The following is a 19,979-nucleotide window of genomic DNA, read 5'->3' as shown; positions in this document are numbered from 1 at the left end:
ATAAATTTTGAGACAGCTAAATGGCAGACAATTTTTTGTGGAATTTTGGATGTGACTATTTTCTTGGTATCTAGGAACTTAGCTTTTCTAGGTAACTCATTATAAAGTTTTCTCAATATCAATTTTAATTATTTATACAATTATTGTAATAATTTAGTTATAATTATTATATACAACTTTGTTTGCAGGTGAAAAAACACTCGTGAATGGGAAAGAAAATGGAAACTTTCTTGCTGGTATAAAGCTTATTGGTTGTCACAACCCCGTCATTCCATTCCACTTAGAAAATATAAGACACCATCAACAAGACGACTCCAGAATGAGTGCTCATTACTTCTCTCCATTATCTCCAAATGAGTTCATCAAAGAATATGGTGTTATCTTAAGTGCAGCTGTCGAAGAAATCCAGGATGATATCTATTTCACAATCATAGTCGATGGCACCCCCAATATATTTTGCCCTGAGCAGATAACCTTTGTTATTCGTTTTCTCCTCTACGAAAGAGAAATTAATTACTGGAAAATCAAAGAGCATTACTTGTGTGTTGAAACTTTCGAAATGAAGAAAAGAGTGGATATCCCTAGTCAAAAAATCTTGTAGTATATCCTTTAAAAAGGATATAGGACATTCCTATAAGAAATTGGAACCTGATTTTCTATAGGATAGCGCAATTAAATACAATCTATAAAAATTTCTTTAGTGTAGGATACCTATGCAATTCTCCTCCAAAATCTTATAGGAGTCTTATCCTAAATCACAGATATAAAAGTCCTATAGGTATGGGCTTACAAGAATCCTACAAAATCCTGTTCCAAAATCTTAAAGGAGTCCTATCTATAAGACATCGTATATAAAAGTTGTATATGTATGGGTGTACAGGAATCCTATTCAATCCTAATCCAAAATCTTATAGGAGTTTTATCCCATATGACACCAAATGAACAATATCCTATAGTTTTATATACACAGAAATCCTACTTATTTGAGTAGGATTTCTGGACATATAAAACTATAGGATATTATTATTTCAATGTCTTATAGGATAAAAACTTCTATAAGATTTTTGAACAGGATTGAATAGGATTCCTGATCATATAAAACTATAAGGTGTTGTTCATTCAATGTCTTATAAAACATCGAATGAACGATATTGCTCTTGACATTTCTAAATGCTTTAGAAATGTCAAGAGCAAGCCTTAAGCTCTCCACCTCTATCTAATGCACGATGAAACCTATTGGTTATTACTGTTAGCAAATCAGCTGTAGAATGAGAAGATTGAAATCCATATTGATGGTCAGAAAACAAGTTATTAGATTGAAGATGAGAGATTAAGTGTTTGTTAATTAAAGATTCAAAAACCTTGCTTATGATAGGAAGAAGACTAATGGGATGGTAGTTAGACGAGTCAAGTTGCTCAAATTTTGAAAATAAGGATAACATATGCTGCTTTCCAGCAGGCTGGAAAACAAGACTCTGATAAGTTATTGTTATGGTTTTGAAAGTATTGATGACAGCTCTGGAGAACACTTCTGCAAGACTACAACAGGTATATTGTCTGGAGCACAAACTGTAGAATAGTCTAAGTAGGAAATCATTTTAGATACAGAATTGGACTGATACAAATGTCAAACAATGGATCAACCTCTTTGACGGCTATATCAGGTAGAGCGCAACTAGTGGAATCAAGAGATGATATTGATGAAAGGTTTTTAGCAAACAGTTAGGCTTTGTCTTTAGGTGAGGTGACAAAGTCTGAACGATACAAGAGAGGTTGAATTATAGATTTGCCCTTATTATTGATACTTTTAAAGATTTTCCAGAAGTCACGAGAGCCTAATTTTTGTGATGAAATACAAGATTTCATGACCTAAGAGTAGTAGGCTTTGGCTCTAGACAAAACCTTTTTACAATTGTTTCTAGCAGTAATAAGCAGACGTCTGTTTTCTGGAGAATTGTTTTGCTGATAGATATGGAAGTAACAGTCTGATTGGCAATTGCAGTAGCACAACGTGAGGAAAATCATGGAGAAGAGTGAGGCTTGACTTGAAATGGTTGAGAGGGAATAAAAGATTCCATGCCAGCCTGAATCCATGAAGTTATGTAAGAAGCACATTTGTCAGCAGGATGACTAAAGACTTCTACCCAAGGGCAATCACGAAGAAAATCAAGGAAAGAGTCCCAGTCAGCTTTAAGGTAGTTGTAAGAGGTACGATGATAAGGGGATGACTAGGATCAGAGACAAGACATAAGTTGAGTGTAGAAGGTAAATGATTCGAGTTGTCTGGAAAGCGAGTTGGAAAGTTGACTATTTGAGTTAGGAAGTAATAAAGGCCAAAGTTGTGGGCTTTAATGCCTGCAGAGTCACTGACACTAGAGCCAAGTCATTCAGTTTGATGAGCATTAAAGTCACCAACAACAACAATATTCGCTGATGGATAAAGAGAGAGGGCTTGGTTAATTTGATCTGAAATAGCATCAAAAAGGGTGCAGTCTTGAGATGAAGGAGAGCGATATAGAACAAAAACTGTGCTAAATGAAAGCACATAAAAGAATAGTCTATGGATTCAAACCATGTATCCTGTCAAATGGGTGAATTCTTAGGAATGTAAATGCTCAGGCCAAGCTTGTGACTGTTGGAGTCTTTACGAGTTAAAGGAAGATAACTATCAACACTTTGATCACAAAATGAGACAGCTGAACTCAAATTAGTCTCACAAAGAGCAAGTAGGTCTGGTGAACTTTGCAAGAGATAAGACTTAACAGAAGAAAAGTTACTTATGAAGACCACAAATATTAGTGAATAGTAGGTTTAGAGAACTTGGTGATGACGATGGTTTTTGTGTTTTATAGTTTTCGTACTCTGATATTTTTCAGCTGTTGATGGAAACAGCCTCTCTGAGTGCTACCATAGAGTTCTGGAGACCTGACTACCAGCCAGCTTCAGAACCATAAAACTGAGTTTTAGAGCTGTACCCTCATTAGGAGATAATAGAAGGTTAGGGTTTCCTGGTTGCAAATTTTTAAGAGGCTGTAGCTGTAGCTGGATTGCTAGGATTCAAAACTGAACTCACTACTAAAAGAAAGCATAAGCTAAAGCACTTTCATGTTGATGCATCAAACACAGCCCATTTCCACAACAGCCAAATAAAAGAATTTAAAGTGAATGTTTTTAATATTGGTTTAAATGATCTGATCCAGCAGATTTGTTCAAGATTTGAGATAAGCATGGTGGTTAGTAATATGTTTTCATTTGTCTGGTTGAATAAAAATGATCTTTCCGTTTAAAATAAAGCATGAGAACTTAAATGATCTTTCCGTTTAAAATAAAGCATGAGAAATGGTTTCATCTGAGAAATGTGAGCATAAAGAAGTTCACCATTTTAACAAAACAATTTTCAAGCAAGAAAATCCAATGCAGCTACTTGATCTAATCTTTTAAAAGAAGCCTTTAGAAAAAACTCTCTCTGTTTGACCATACGCTAGAATCGCGTTACTAATATTTGACTGTTTTGATTAAAGAAGATTTGACTAAAAAGGTGAGCTTTGACAACGTCATAATTATTTTGACAGCCAGAAAAGTTCCTAATATAATAAAAAAAAGCTAAAACCTTTTTTGTTTTTGTTTTAGTAAAACAAATTGTTTGTAAATGCAATTAAGGAGGGTCATACATAAAGCACGTCTCCCTATATTTTTCAATTCTTAACCCCTTCCTTCCTGTCACAAGCGATCACGTATACCTGAACCCCTCCCCCTCCTAAACTGTGATAGCAGTTTTTATGTCAATAATATTTTAAAAGAATTAAATGTAAATACTTTGCAGCATTTTAAAAATTCAACCTAATGAAAATAAGGCAATATGCGTAAACGTAAGAAGTGTAAACAAAAACTTCGACAAACCAAAGATTTTTTTATACTCAAATAAGTATTAATGAAGTTGAAATACTAAAATAATTTTTCAAAGTTGCTCTTGGTCTTGCGGAAAAACTGTATTCAATTTGATAACTTTCATAAACGTTATGAAAAATTACTCAGGAAGAGCCACCAGTTTTTTAAAATTTCTTTTGTTAATCATTTTTAATGAATGAGTTCAATACCTCTGCAATTCTTTTTTTACGTAACTCTAACTCTTAATAATAGATATAAAAAAGTCCACGATAATAATTGCTCGGTAACATAAGTGGTGTAATGTAACTTAAATATAAAGTATCAAAAAAACCAGTTTATCTTCCTAAGCTGGTCACCTCTGATAAATTTATATATATTTTTAAAATTGGTATAGAATTCTCAACATCTTGTAAAAGTTTCTAATACAAACCGCTTTACTGATTTGCAGAAATCTGACCTAAAAGTTGAAGCAATTTTTTTACCTTGTTTCCTGTGTAATGTAAGTTAAGTGGCATTTTCAGTAATAAGTTCGCCTCCTTTTGGCCAGATTCAAAACTTTTTAACTTATTTTATTTATTTATTTTATTTTATTCTTTAGACTAACAGCTTTCATACAAAAATGCTAAAAGTTTAGTTTACAGTTTAAATAGGCAAATATTTGATAAAGTTATTGCGTGTATAACATAAGTTAAAAATGGAATTGCTCATATATATATATATATATATATATATATATATATATATATATATATATATATATATATATATATATATATATATATATATATATGTATATATACATAATATATATAAGTAGAAAAGCTTGACACTTTTTCAGAAATTATTTGCCATATGTAGTAAACATGAAATTATAATATATTACAAATACCATTTTTCTGATAACAATTCTAAATACTTTCTAATACTTTTTTTGGGCAATTTTATAAATTTACAAATAAAATGAGAATCTTTTTATAATTTTTAAGAACGATTGTAATTCAAAATGTTAAATTAATTTGTAGTGCTTTTTAAAAACTTTTCGATATATTATAAAAATCTGTCATTATCAGTATTATCTCTTATTCTCCAACTATTTTATATTTAGTTTATTATAATATTTGTACAGGGTGCGGAAAAATATAAAAGTATGGTGTTTTCTTTCAATATATAGAGTGTTTAAAGTATTCTTTTGTATTCCTTCATATTCTTTTAATATTTTTTAGTATTATTTTGTTTTAAATTAAAGTGTAATTTGTTTCCCGTCTTGTACAGGAACTTTTGCTGTTTATATTTTTGTACAGGAACTTTTTCCGCACCCTGTATATTACAACATGTTATTTTTTTTTTTTTTATAAATCTAATATACTTTTTATAAAAACTAATGATCATAAAAAAATATTTATACCTTATTTTATTTACTTTTATTCTTTATAAATATATTATAGTGTTCTTTATGTTATATAGATGTGAATGAGTGTGGTTTTCTGTGTAAAGGTGAAGGTTTAAAATGTAATAATTTATTTGGATCATACACATGTGGTTGTCCTGTTGGTTTTTTATACAACTATACAAGTCTACAGTGCGATGGTTTGTATATTATTTTTATGATTTTTTTTTTTGATTTCATTTTTTAAATAAATAGATAATTTGTTTTTAAATTAATATATAGTTTGTTTGATTGTGTTTGAAAACAAAAGGTTTTATTTTTATAGATGTAAATGAATGTTCTTATATGTGCAAAGCTGATAATTATACTTGTATAAATATGCATGGTTCATACCAGTGTGTTTGTCCAGTGGGATTTTTGAGCAACTTTACTAGTCTTCCATGTGATGGTTTGAGTTTTGTTTTTTTGTTTTTTTATTATTAAGTTATAAACCACTATACAAACAATTATGGTGAACAAGGGAAATGTGGAATTATATTTATTTGCTTATAAAGTAATGCAAAAATGTAGATTAATTATCAGTGGAAAAATATTGATAAGTTTCAATTTCATTTTAAATTTTGAAAATAGAAATTGTGCAGGTTATAAAAAAATAATTAAAAAAAATGATGATTAAAAATGATTATTGTGATTTTAGATTAAAGATTAAAATTATTTGCAATTTTAAGGTTTTCTAATCAATAAAAAAAAGTACATTTTTTAGATCCTCTTTTTAATCTTAATAAGTTTTAATTTTAATTTCATTTTAATATTGCATTTCTTTTAAATATTTACTTTTTTTACAAGAGTTTTGCTCTCTTAATATTTGAAACCATAAGTTAAAACCACTGCTTAATGATGATGTTGTAATAATATAAACAACATTTTTAGCATTAAATTAATCTATAATATCAATTAAAAAATATATATATTAATAATAATGATATATAAAGTTATATTATATATTTATGTCCTATCGCAAAGTTTCAAAATTCAAGAATATTTATTTATTTGCAAATATTTTTGTTGCTTTTGAGCTAACAGTTTTGTTGCTGAAAATAATAAAAAGCATCCATAAAAACCACAAAAAAATTATCTGACATCAACATCTGACATCAACATCTGACATCAACATCTGACATCAACATCTGACATCAACATCTGACATCAACATCTGACATCAACATCTGACATCAACACATGACATCAACATCTGACATCAACATCTGACATCAACATTGACATCAACATCTCTTTTGAGCTAACAGTTTTGTTGTTGAAAGTAAATAAAAAGCATCCATAAAAAATTATCTGAAACTCTTTAAATTAACTTTAACTTAATATTTTTTTCTTAAATAAAACTTAACAACAAAAATTAAAAAAGAATTGCTACAAAAACATAGTTTTGAAAAAAAAAACGTATTTAAATATATATACAGTCTTCTCCATTTAGCCAGTGCTTTTGCGCTCAAGCCTTTTCTTGCATGCCCACACGCCTGCAAAAACTTCAGCAAGCGCATAAAAACAAGCGCATAAAAACATTTCTTTAAAATTGCAACAAATATTTTTTGTTCATCATATCTGATAAAAAATATTTTTAAAAAGCTGTTCTGTAAAAGGTTTTAAAATGCTGTTTACAGGAACAGAATGGCAATATTGTGAAATATATATATATGTTGCAGGCTCTTCAAGGATTCATCATCTGTTGCATTTTTGTTAGGTTTTATAGATTTCGTATTTGTTATTTTGTTGAACACTCTACCAAAATCTTTTTGTCTTTAGAAGCGAAAAAATGTGCCTATTTGTGTCAAAATGACAATCATACTTGCAATAATTTGAATGGAAGCTTTCAGTGTGTTTGTCCCGTTGGTTCTTTTTTCAATTATACTAGCCTTCAGTGTGATGGTTTGTTTTGTATTTGGTTTTAGTTGTTATTAAGATTTAATAAGGTTTTTTTTTTGCCATCATCTTTCATAAATCTTACTTCCCTAATATAATTACGGGGATTAGTGTTTATAGAATGAGTTTATTTTTTTCTCATTTTAAATATATTATTTTGAAATTCGACGATGGGTTTGAAGTTAAATTTTTCAATATTATTTTAAATAGATATCAATGAATGTGCTTACTTGTGTAAAGGTGATGATCTTAAATGTAATAATTTGGTTGGGTTGTATACATGTGTTTGTCCTGTTGGTTTTATTTACAATTATACAAGTCAGCAATGTGAAGGTAAGGTAAATTTGTCATTATTTTATATATATATATATATATATATATATATATATATATATATATATATATATATATATATATATATATATATATATATATATATATATATATATATATTATATATATATATATATACATATATATATATATATTATATATATATATATATATATATATATATATATATATATATATTTATGCGTGTGTGTGTATATATATATATATATATATATATATATATATATGTATATATATGTATATATATATATATATATATATATATATATATATGTATATATATGTATATATATTCACACATCATGAATTCATAATTCAATATCTAATTATTATTTTTTGTAGATGTGAATGAGTGTGTTTTTCTGTGTAAAGATGACAATAATATTTGCAATAATTTAAATGGATCATACCTGTGTGATTGTCCTGATGGATTTTTGTTTAACTATACTACTCTACAATGTGATGGTTTGTGTTTTTCAGTTACGTTTTTCAGTTTTTAAAACGCTATTTTTTTAAAACATAAAGTGATAACTCGGTCAAATGTGTATTTCTTATTTGAATTATAAATAAAAGTTACCACAACCTTAATAAATGATTTCACCATGTGTTAACATGTATATACAAACACTATGTATAGATATTTAAACATATTTATATATATAAACATTTGTATAGTTGAATCTTGTTAACTCGGACCCTCGATAAGTCTGACTTTTACTATGTTGGATGAATTTTCATTTCTTCTTGAACTTTTTCTATTAACTTACTATAAAGTTAACCACTTAAGTCATACCCTGGTTGGATCATTCGCTAACGCATACCATTTTTTGGGGTTTCTTTGGTAAAAAACTTAGTTAACTAGGAGTTATGTTTTGAATTCCATATAATAACAAAACTTTCAATACTTTAACAAAAATTCCAAACTTTAAGCGTTCAAAAATTTAATTTATTTAATTACCTTTACATTAAATATAACTAAACATTTTCACTGATATCTTCGATATGGTTATTCTTTGATTATATTTTATTTTTTAATGACTATTTTATTAAAAATTCAAAAACATAAATTAAAATTAAAATCTTAGACTATCGAAAATAATATTCCTTTGGGTCAAATACAATTAAACAAATTAAACATTTTCACTGATATCTTCAATTACTGTAGCGTGCAAAAGTTTAGAAACACCTACTATTTTTCAGTTTTTAACACATAACTTTTTACAAACTTTCCAAATAATGTGAAATTTTTACCGAATGTGCTCTATATTATAACAATTCAAAATCCATTTCGCAAAATTTTTAAAACCCACCGGTCAATTAATTTTTGTTGTTTTTTTGAAAAGGCTTCCATGCAAAAGTTTAGAAACAGTATAATAACTCGCAATTATATCAGGTTTTTGTAAACAAAAGAATCATAAAAGGTCAAGTTTTTTCTGAAATTTATTATTTGAATTAACTTGAGATATTTCAAAAGCAATGAAGTATAACTAATTGAGAAATTATTTGTGAAGTTTTATAATTCAATTACGTAGTGATATTTTAAAAGCATGGAAAAGGCTAAGGAAGTTTCAGATGAAATAAAGAAATTAATTATAAAAGCTGTGGGGAAAAAAATGACTTACAAAAGGATTCCTGAACTTTACAATGTTTCTAAACCAGGAATATGTCACATTTTGAAAAGGTTTTGTCAGCGCAAAACTATTGAAAGCAAGCCTCGCTCTGGAAAACCTAAAGTTACGACTGAAAAGGCTGATAGATTATTAGTAAGGTTTTGCAAGAATAATTTTTGCATGACTGCTGTCGAACTTAATTCAATTATGCATCAGTTTCATGTCACAAACTGTAGCCTTGGTACAACTAAACGTCGATTACAACAGAATAATCTGTATGGTTGCCGTCCAGTTGAGAAACCTCTTATATCTGCAAGAAATTTAAGAACCAAAATAAAATTTGCGAGAGATCATCTCAGTTGGACAATTAATGATTGGTCAAAAGTCCTTTTCTCCAATGAATCAAAGTTTATACTATTCAGTAGTGACGGAATTAGATATGTCAGACGTCCAATAGGAGACAGATTCAATCCAAAATATCAGTTTCCTACTGTTAAACATGGAGAAGGAAATGTTATGGTTTGGGGGTGTTTTAGTTGTGACAACCTGGGTCCCATTCATCGCATAGAAGGTATTATGGACCAGAGAGTTTATTTAGACATAATGAAGAACATTATGCTGCCCCATGCATAGGACAAAATGAATCACAATTGGTTCTTTCAACAAGATAACAACCCAAAGCATTGTGCCAGATCTGTTAAGGAATATTTTCAATCAAAAAAAATCAAGGTTCTTGAATGGTCTTCACAGAGCCCAGATCTCAATCCCATTGAGCATCTTTGGGAGAACATTGGCAGGCAATTAGTTGGTAAAAAACCAACCAACAAAGACAATTTATTTGGTTTGATTAAAGAATGTTGGTATAATATTCCTCAGGATGTTCTCATTAATTTAGTTGATTCGATGCCTCGTTGCTGTGATGCTGTTTTAAAGGCAAATGAATATGCCACCAAATACTAACTTTTTTATTGAAACTATTTTATTAAAAAATTGTAAATTTTGAAATTTTTAGTAAATATTTCAGCTTTATAGAAATAAATAATAATCCAAATCAGCTGTTTCTAAACTTTTGCACAGAAGTCTTTTCAAAAAAACAATAAAAATTAATTGACCGGTGAGTTTAAAAAATTTTGTGAAATGGATTTTGAATTGTTATAATATAGAGCACATTTGGTAAAAATTTCAGGTTATTTGAGAAAGTTTGTGAAAAGTTATGCGTTAAAAACTGAAAAAAAGTAGGTGTTTCTAAACTTTTGCACGCTACTGTAGGTTAAACTTCCATTAAGTTTTATTTATTAAAAATGTTGAAGGTTGCTAAAAGAAAACCAACATGTAGAACTATAACAAAAAATGCATTATACTAAAATAATTTGACAAAGGAGAATCATCTGTATCAGTATCAAAGAAATATAGCATTCCCAAGCAAATATTGTATGGATGGTCATAAGAAAAAAACATTTTGTTCAAAAAAGTCGAAAAAAATAAAACCTCTACAAAAAGAATGAGGATACCAATCTCCATAAATGAGGATTTGGTTAAGAATGTTATAATTGGCTTTTAAACACCTGACACCAAATCATTCCTGTGTCATTCTGTGTCAGTAAGTCTCAAAATTTCGATAACTCAGACATTTTGAAAAAGTCCATCATAATGAAAACTTCACTTAATTCAGACATTCGCTAAGTCAGACAATGTATATATACCTCTTCAGAGTCCGAGTTAATAGGATTCTACTGTATATATATGGGCAGTTTTTAATAGCTTAAAGTGTGTCAAAACATTTTATACTCTTTAAGCTATTAAAAATGAACCAAAAATGGAAATGACTTGAAACTTTCCAGAAATGTGAAATACCATCATATAGTTTAGTATGCAAAAGTTACAGCATTAAAGACTTAAACTTTTTTCAAAAATTAACTCTACGTAGCGAGATGGTTGTAACGTTTACTTTTTACAACTTCTGAACATAACAACTTTGTCACGCTTAATGCAGCAAATGGCATGGTAAAAAAAAATCACTCAGTGTGTATATTTAGCACATATTGATATTATTATATGCTGAGTTTCATAGTTTTTACTTACAGTTTTACAAGTATTTTTAATTTTTTTTTTGGTTGTGATGGTCGTAACCGTGACAGTTGTAACGAAAAATCCAATATTAAAAAACAACAAATAAAATGACCCAATCAATGGTTTAAGAAAAAAAAGTTTAAATGATTATTTAAAACCATGAAAATATGTTTAAAAAAAATCTCTGTAACATTATCAAAGTTCTCAATTATTGTTTTACGATACGATTTTTAGCGTTACACACCAGCACTGTAAACAAACATTAAAACTAGTTTTTACAACCTTAACACCATAAAAAACCTTAAAACCATATTATGGTAAGATAAAATAATTTTTTTAAATAATGTTTTTGTTTAAAAGTATTTTTAAATTGCCAAAAAAAAAAAGACTTATGGAGTTTAAAATATGTTTTAGTAATTTTTTTTCTTTTTTCTTTTTTTTTCTTTCTTGTGGAATTGCCCACATATAGATATATATTTGATTAACGCTGTTGCATGCGCAATCTCTGATAATTTTGGCTTTTCCTGAGGCAAATTACTTGACTTTGCCTCACAAAAAGTCAATTTATGGATATATTTATGGATTTCTGAAAAAATTCGAATTTTTTAAAATATCCTGCTGATATTTTAAAAAATATAAGTATTTCTTAAACATTTTTGAAAAATATTTCATTGAGGAGTACATTATTTTTTGTTTTCAGCATGACATATTTAATTTTTTTCATCAGATTGTTTCGAATAACCAAAATTTAGAATAACTACAGGTTCGAATAACTGATGGATACTTGCATGAGTTTGTTAAGGAAAATTCACAGGGAATGAAGATTGTTTTGAACGAGCACAAAATTTAAATAAGTGCCAGTTCGAATAAGCGGGAGTTTACTGTATATATTTATATTCTGTATATTATATATATATATATATATATATCTATATATATATATATATATATTTGATATGTCTTTTATAGATATATATATACATATATATATATATTTGTATATATATTTTATATGTGTATTATATATATATATATACATATATATATATATATATATATATTGTATATGTGTATTATATATATATACATATATATATATATATATATACATATATATATATATATACATATATATATATATGTATATATATTGTATATGTGTATTATATATATATATACACATAATATATATATATATATATATATATATATATATATATATATATATATTGTATATGTGTATTATATATACACATATATATATATATATATATACATATATATATATACATATATATATACATATATATATATAGAGATAGATATATATATATCTATATATATATATATATATATATATAGATATATATATAGATAGATATATATATATATATATATATATATATATACATATATATATATATATATAGATAGATATATTTATATGTATATATATATATATATATATATATATATATATATATATATATATATATATATATATATATATATATATATATATATATAGATAGATAGATAGATATATTTATATGTATATATATATATATATATATATATATATATATATATATATATATATATATATATATATATATATATATATATATATATATATATATATATATATATATATATATATATATATATATATATATATAGATAGATATAAGAGAAAAGATGAAGATTGTAGAGCAAGACAATGATTGACAGACGACTTAAAAGATTGCAAATTATATGAATCAGAAAAGCAAGCTGAAGGAAGCAAGTTCCAAAGAACTGATGTTCGAGAAAAAAAACTAGATGAATGGAGTTTTTGGAGCACTTATGAACAGTCATAGAAAAAGGATGAGACTTGATTGAATGACAAGTAACATGAGAGTGTATTTTAGTAGATGGTATAAGAGACGCTAGCTCATTAGAGTATTGCCCATTATAGTATTTGTAGAAAAGAGAAAAAGAGGCAACATTTTGATGATGTGATAATGGTTGGAGGTTGGCTGCAAGAGCAGGTTCATCTATCTTCACAATGCGTTTTTGCACCTTGTCTAAAAGAGAAAAAGCATCATTAAAAGATCCACCCCAGATATAACCCGCAACAGTATTCCATACAAGGACAGGTTTGAGATTTATAAAGATAAAGAATAGAATATGGAATAAGAAAGTGTTGAGAACAATAAAGAGTTGCAACCTTAGCAGATTTAGCTAAATTTGCAATTGATTTGATATATGGTTTTCAAGAAAGTTGGAAGTATGAGTTAATCCTATAAGGTTAAGGGTAGATGACTTGTCTAGTACATCACCGTTCATAAGTATAGGAAGATCTGACTTATTGCAGTAACAATTGGCTGATAATAATTGGGTTTTATCTGAATTAAAGTTCACCAGTCACTGTGAGCCCCATGCTATTGCAGAATTGAGATCCTTTTCACGCTCAAGTGCCCTCTCTAAGAAATCAGAGAGTGTTGGTTTCTTATCATGACAGGAATAAATGGTATTATCATCAGCAAACAATATCACCTTAGATGTGAGAATATCTGGAAGGTTGTTAATGTAAATTAAAAAGAGTTTAGGGCCAAGGATTAAACCTATAGGAAACCCTGAAATTACAGGATATGAAGAAGAGAACTGTCCATCGAGGACAACTTTTATACTACAATTGGAAAGGACTCAATAATCTTAAATATGTTACCAGATAGACTGTAAGAAGAAAGCTTATGGAGAAGACGAGCATGCCAAACTTTATCAAAAGCTTTAGAAATGTTTAGAGCGATACATATTGATGATCAGAAAGTTATTAGATTCGAGATGAGAGATTAAGTGTTTGTTAAATAAAGATTCAAAAACCTTGCTTATAATAGGAAGACGACTAATGGGACGGTAGTTAGACGAGTCAGATTGCTCTCCAGATTTTTTGAAAATAAGGATAACAAGGCTCTGATAAGCACTTGTTACATAGTTTTGAAAGTATAGATGACAGCTCTGGAGAACACTTCTGCAAGACTATAACAGGTATGTTGTCAGGACCACAAGCCTTAGAAGAGTCTAAGCTAGAAATCACTTTGGACACAGAAGAGTAGCGGTTGTAAAATTTGACTTTATTTAAAGGGATCCTAACCTCAGAGACATGTAACAAGTATAAAACCAAATTTTATATTAATAAGCAATTTTTTTTAATGAATAAACATATAGCTTCTGCAAAAAATTTTGTCTAAAAATTTAAAATACAAAAATTTAAAGGTTTTAGTATTTAAATTTAATAGCTTTTAATAAGTAAAGGTAAGCAAAAATTTTTGAGGATAGTTAAGTTTAAGCTCAGATAAACATTTTATATTTCTGACCTTACAAGTATTTTTAAAAAGAAATATTTTTATAATATTTTTACTTATCAAATATTTTTTTATGATATTGTTAAATTGTTTTTTAGATGTGAACGAATGTACTTACTTGTGCAAAGGTGGTAATCTTACCTGTAATAATCTAAATGGATCATACATCTGTATTTGTCCTGTTGGCTTTTCTTACAATTATAATAGTTTACTATGTGATGGTTTGTGTTTTGTTTTTTAAGTTAAAGTATATTTGTATACAATTTTTGTTATATATTTAATATATTTATGGATTTCTGAAAAAATTCAAATTTTTTAAAATACCCTGCTGATATTTTAAAAAATATAAGTATTTCTTAAACATTTTTGAAAAATATTTCATTGAGGTGTACATTATTTTTTGTTTTCAGCATGGCATATTTAATTTTTTTCATCATTAAACTGTAAAAGATTTTGTAAAAAGTTAGCAATAAGTTTATTTAATTATATATTCGTTATTGAAAATCTATTTTACCATGTTAAGTCTAACTAATAAACAGAGTTATTGCTCTCTAAACATTTGAAACCAATGGTTAAAACCACTGCTTAATGATGATGTTGTAATAATGTATTCAGTTTTTTTTAGCATTAAATTAATCTATAATATCAAATCAAAATAAAATCGAAATATATATATATATATATATATATATATATATATATATATATATATATATATATATATATATATATATATATATGTATATATATATATATATATATATATATATATATATATATATATATATATATATATATATATATATATATATATATATATATATATATATATATATATATGCAGTACTGTGAATAAATTTTAGAGCACTTGTATAATTAGACTTATTTACAATTTTTTTAAAGCATACTTAAGTTTAATAATATATAAGAAAAGTTGAAAGAATATATTATTTTGAATAAATAAACAAAATTGATGCTGAAACATGAGGGATTTGTTTGTTTATTATTTAAACGATGTGTCATAACAACTACATCCAAAATAGGATTTTCAAAGAATGCTGTTACAGAAATCAGAGAAACTGGCTCCCTTGAAGATAGAAAGAATAGTGGTAGACCTCCTAAGCTAACAAAAGATGACAATACAAATTTAAAAACCCTATCTTTAAGAAATACAAAAAAAGCATCAACCGAGCTGGCAAAAGACATTAACACAGCAACAGGGGAAAATGTCAGCTCTTCTTTTATTAAACCTACTTAAATTAGGATTAAGAGGGTGTTTTGCAATTCGAAAAGCATTATTACGGTGTGGCAAAAAAGAAAAACGACTTAAATATGCAAAACAACACAATGATTGGACCTAGGAAATGTTTAAGCGGGTTCTGTCCACTGATGAGTCCAAATTCTAAATTTTTGGAACGAAAAGACGCCAATATATTTAAAGAAGAATTGAAAAAGCCTATCAGCCTGAGTGTTTAAACCCTGCTATTAAACACAAAGGAGGCTCTTTACAAGTTTGGGGCTGTTTATCTTTATCTGGAGTAGGTGATTTGATCAAAATAGGGGGGCGACTTACCGGGGAACGTTATGTGGATATCCTACGGCACTATACTGTATCATCCAGAATGAGACTAATAGGTCATAATTTTATTCTGCAGCAGGACAATGACCCAAAACATTGTTCCCGAGTGGCAAAAAATTATTTAAATGAAATGGCAGAGGAAGGAGTACTGGAGTTGATGACCTGGCCTCCCCAGAGTCCAGTTTTGAATATAATTGAGCATATTTGGGATTACCTGGACAGAAGAAGGTCCAACATGCTCATTGAAGTGTTTTGAAGTACTTCAAATAGAAAGGCACAACATACCCCAGGATTTTATAACTAACTTGTATGAATCTATTCCCTGGCGAATATTGGCTGGGATTGAGGCAAAAGGAGGACATAGTAGATATTAAGAGTTTTTAATGAAGTTTTACATTAAAAAGTTTGTAATTGTTCCATATTTTGTGTGAAATACATGTGTTTTAATAAGTTTATAATTTAGAACTACAAACTTAAATATTAGAGAAGAATTCTCTGGGATTTTTTGAAAAAATGTAAGTGGTCTAAAACTTATTTACAGTACTGTATATATAATTGTATAATATATATATATATCCTATCACAAATTTTCAAAATTCACAAATGGTAAAATATATTATAAAATTATTACCAATAATACTATATAATAATAAATTTATAGAAGTAGAAAAGCTTGACACTCTTTCAGAAATTATTTGCCATATATAGTAAACATGAAATCATAATATATTACAAGTATCGTTTTTTTGGTAACAATTTTAAATACTTTCTAACACTTTTTTTAGGCAATTTTTTAAATTTACAAATAAAATGAGAAACTTTTTATAATTTTTAAGAACTATTGTAATTCAAAATGTTAAGTTATTTTGTAAAGCTTTTTAAAAACTTTTTGGCATATTATAAAAATCTGTCACTATCAGTATCATCTCTTATTCTCCAACTATTTTGAATTTAATTTATTATAATATTTGTAAATTGCAACATGTTATTTTTTTATTTTTTATAAATCTGATATACATAAAAATTGGTGATCATAAAAAATATTTATACCTTATTTTATTTACTTTTATTCTTTATAAATATATTATAGTGTTCTTTATGTTATATAGATGTGGATGAGTGTGGTTTTCTGTGTAAAGGTGAAAGTTTAAAATGTAATAATTTATTTGGATCATACACATGTGGTTGTCCTGTTGGTTTTTTATACAACTATACAAGTCTACAGTGTGATGGTTTGTATATTATTTTTATGATTTTTTTTTTTATTTCATTTTTTAAATAAATAGATAATTTGTTTTTAAATAAATAGATAGTTTGTTTGATTGTGTTTGAAAACAAAAGGTTTTATTTTTATAGATGTAAATGAATGTTCTTATATGTGCAAAGCTGATAATTATACTTGTATAAATATGCATGGTTCATACCAGTGTGTTTGTCCAGTGGGATTTTTGAGCAACTTTACTAGTCTTCCATGTGATGGTTTGAGTTATTTGTTTTTGTTTTTATTATCAAGTTATAAACCACTATACAAACAATTATGTTGAACAAGGGAAATGTGGAATTATATTTAATGACGGAAAAAAACAAAAAAAACTATTAGTTATATTTGTGTTAATAAGGTATATATAAATAAATATAAGTAATTTAAATAACAAATGGGAGGTAATCCATTGGTATTAACTGTAGTTGCCCTCCTATCAAAAACAGCTAAACATGTTCCTAAGGTTTTGCTGGATCCATATAATGAACTACCCTTTTTTTATGCATGCAACCTATCAAGGTTACCTCCAGTTGATACAGAACATATTGATGTAAGTGCACATATACAGGAAGTAGCATATCTTTGAGCCGAAGTGAGGCAATTTGTTCAGATGAAAAATGATCTAATGAGCAAGAAAACTGCACTTGATCATTTAGTTGCTGTCGAAACAGATCGAGCAGAGCACAATTTATGTCTTGACAGACCAGGCGTCCTGCAACATGATGACTTCCCACCGTTGAGGAACTGAATCTGAGATTGTTAAAAAAGGAATACCAGGGAAGCAGAATCAATAATGATCAGCACAAAATGGTACACAACCGAAAAAAGGGATTATTAGTGCAAAGATATTTTCAACCCAGAAATGGCTACCAATTATAAATCATTGTCATTTTGTTCATTCAATTGTCGGTCTTTAAAAAACAGTTTATTTTTAATTAAAAATTTGTGTATATTATATGACTTTATGTTATTACAAGTACATTGGTAATTGTGGTGTGACCTTGATATATTGAACATCCTGATTTCTATGGTACTGGATTGTCTGCAGTCAATATATCATCAAATGTATTAAATGGAATGCTTTATGGTGGTACTGCGACATTGTATCGCAAAAGTCTTGTGAGGTGTATTAAAATTGTTGAATCGCTTGAATCAAGGGTTACATGCTTGCATATTGATACCAATATTGGGCTGGAGCTGCTTATGAATGTTTACATGCCCACTAATTATAATGATGCAGAGAGTCTTCAAGCCTATATTGATATATGCTCAAAATTGAATACTATTATAGTAGAAACAGATTTAGTATTGCAGGTGATTTTAATTGTCATGAAGGGTCAAGATTTTATGACAAGTTCTCAAATCTTGCTGCCAAAAATAATCTGGTTAAATCTGATATAAACAGGTTAAATAATGCTTTTACTTATATCAGTGATGATAGTAAGAATACTTCCTGGCTAGATCATGCCTTATGTAGTCATGCTGCGGATAAATTAATAGCAAATGTTTCAGTATTGACCGAAGTCATTGCATCAGACCATATGTCATTAGTTTTTTCAATTTTATGCTCAGTAAATAGCAAAGTTACTACAATAGATAGTACTACTTTCAAAATTTTGCCCAGTAAGTCAGATTGGCAAGCTTGCGACTATTCCAATTTAACTCAATATGAACAAAGGGTAGACTATTTACTTCAAAGAGTAAAAGTACTTTTTAGTATTTTTAATTATTCTGTATTTCATGAATGTATTGCTTCTGAAATTGATCTTTTTTACAATAACATAAAATTTATGCAATCTGCTGTGACTGATGTGATACCTCCAAGGGGTTTAAAAGTAAATTCAGAATTTAATATTCCCGGATGGAATGACTATGTTGCAGATAAACACAAGTTTACTAGGGATGTATTCAAACAATTGATGGAAAACTTAAACACGAAATTATCTTCGAAAAAATGATAAAAACTTGGGCAGTTTTTAAACTTGCTTTTAGGCCCTGTAAAAATCATAGTGAGCAAATTAAAGCTGAAAGATGTGCCTAGAATATCAATAATATATGTATCAATCATGTAATAATAATGGCAATCCTTTAAAGTTTTGGAACATTGTGTATGAAATTAGTAATCTAAAGGCAGCCAATTATGTTGCAAGCATTGGCAGAGTTACTGGTGACAAGGACAGTATCACTATGTGGAAGACACCCATTCAAGCGCTATATAATTCACTTAATGATAACCAGCATAGAATACACTTTGAACAGAAAGTGCATTTTTCATTGCTAGACATACCTGTTAGAGTTACTATTATAGATGTTACTCTCGCTTTGCATAAGCAAAAAAAAAAAATCTGCTGGACCAGATGACTTGATTATGGAATCATTTATATATGGAGGACAGAGACTTTCTCTCTATCTAAGTTTTTTTTTAATTTATGCTTGTTGTATGGACATTTGTCATCAACATTTTGTGAAGCCATGATAACACCTCTAGTAAAATCTAAAACTGGAGACTTAACAGATTTAAATAATTACAGAGCAATCGCAATCT

The 19,979-nt window shown here is 27.8% G+C and overlaps 1 protein-coding gene across 3 annotated transcripts in view; it reads left to right on the top strand.

Moving 5' to 3' along the window:
• The window catches only part of LOC136071939 (uncharacterized), a 200,667-nt gene that overhangs the window by 93,714 nt on the left and 86,974 nt on the right, over window positions 1–19,979 (top strand). For all 3 annotated transcript variants that reach the window (XM_065797810.1, XM_065797812.1, XM_065797811.1), the window contains 8 exons: window positions 5,353–5,475; window positions 5,601–5,723; window positions 7,097–7,219; window positions 7,424–7,546; window positions 7,910–8,032; window positions 14,693–14,815; window positions 17,283–17,405; window positions 17,530–17,652. In XM_065797810.1, coding sequence (XP_065653882.1) covers window positions 5,353–5,475; window positions 5,601–5,723; window positions 7,097–7,219; window positions 7,424–7,546; window positions 7,910–8,032; window positions 14,693–14,815; window positions 17,283–17,405; window positions 17,530–17,652 — 984 coding nt within the window. The remainder of the gene's footprint in view (window positions 1–5,352; window positions 5,476–5,600; window positions 5,724–7,096; window positions 7,220–7,423; window positions 7,547–7,909; window positions 8,033–14,692; window positions 14,816–17,282; window positions 17,406–17,529; window positions 17,653–19,979) is intronic.

The sequence above is a fragment of the Hydra vulgaris genome, chromosome 05 (assembly GCF_038396675.1).
Source record: "Hydra vulgaris chromosome 05, alternate assembly HydraT2T_AEP".
In the NCBI taxonomy this organism is placed as follows: Eukaryota; Metazoa; Cnidaria; class Hydrozoa; order Anthoathecata; family Hydridae; genus Hydra; species Hydra vulgaris.
This window is presented reverse-complemented; position numbering and strand designations above follow the sequence as displayed.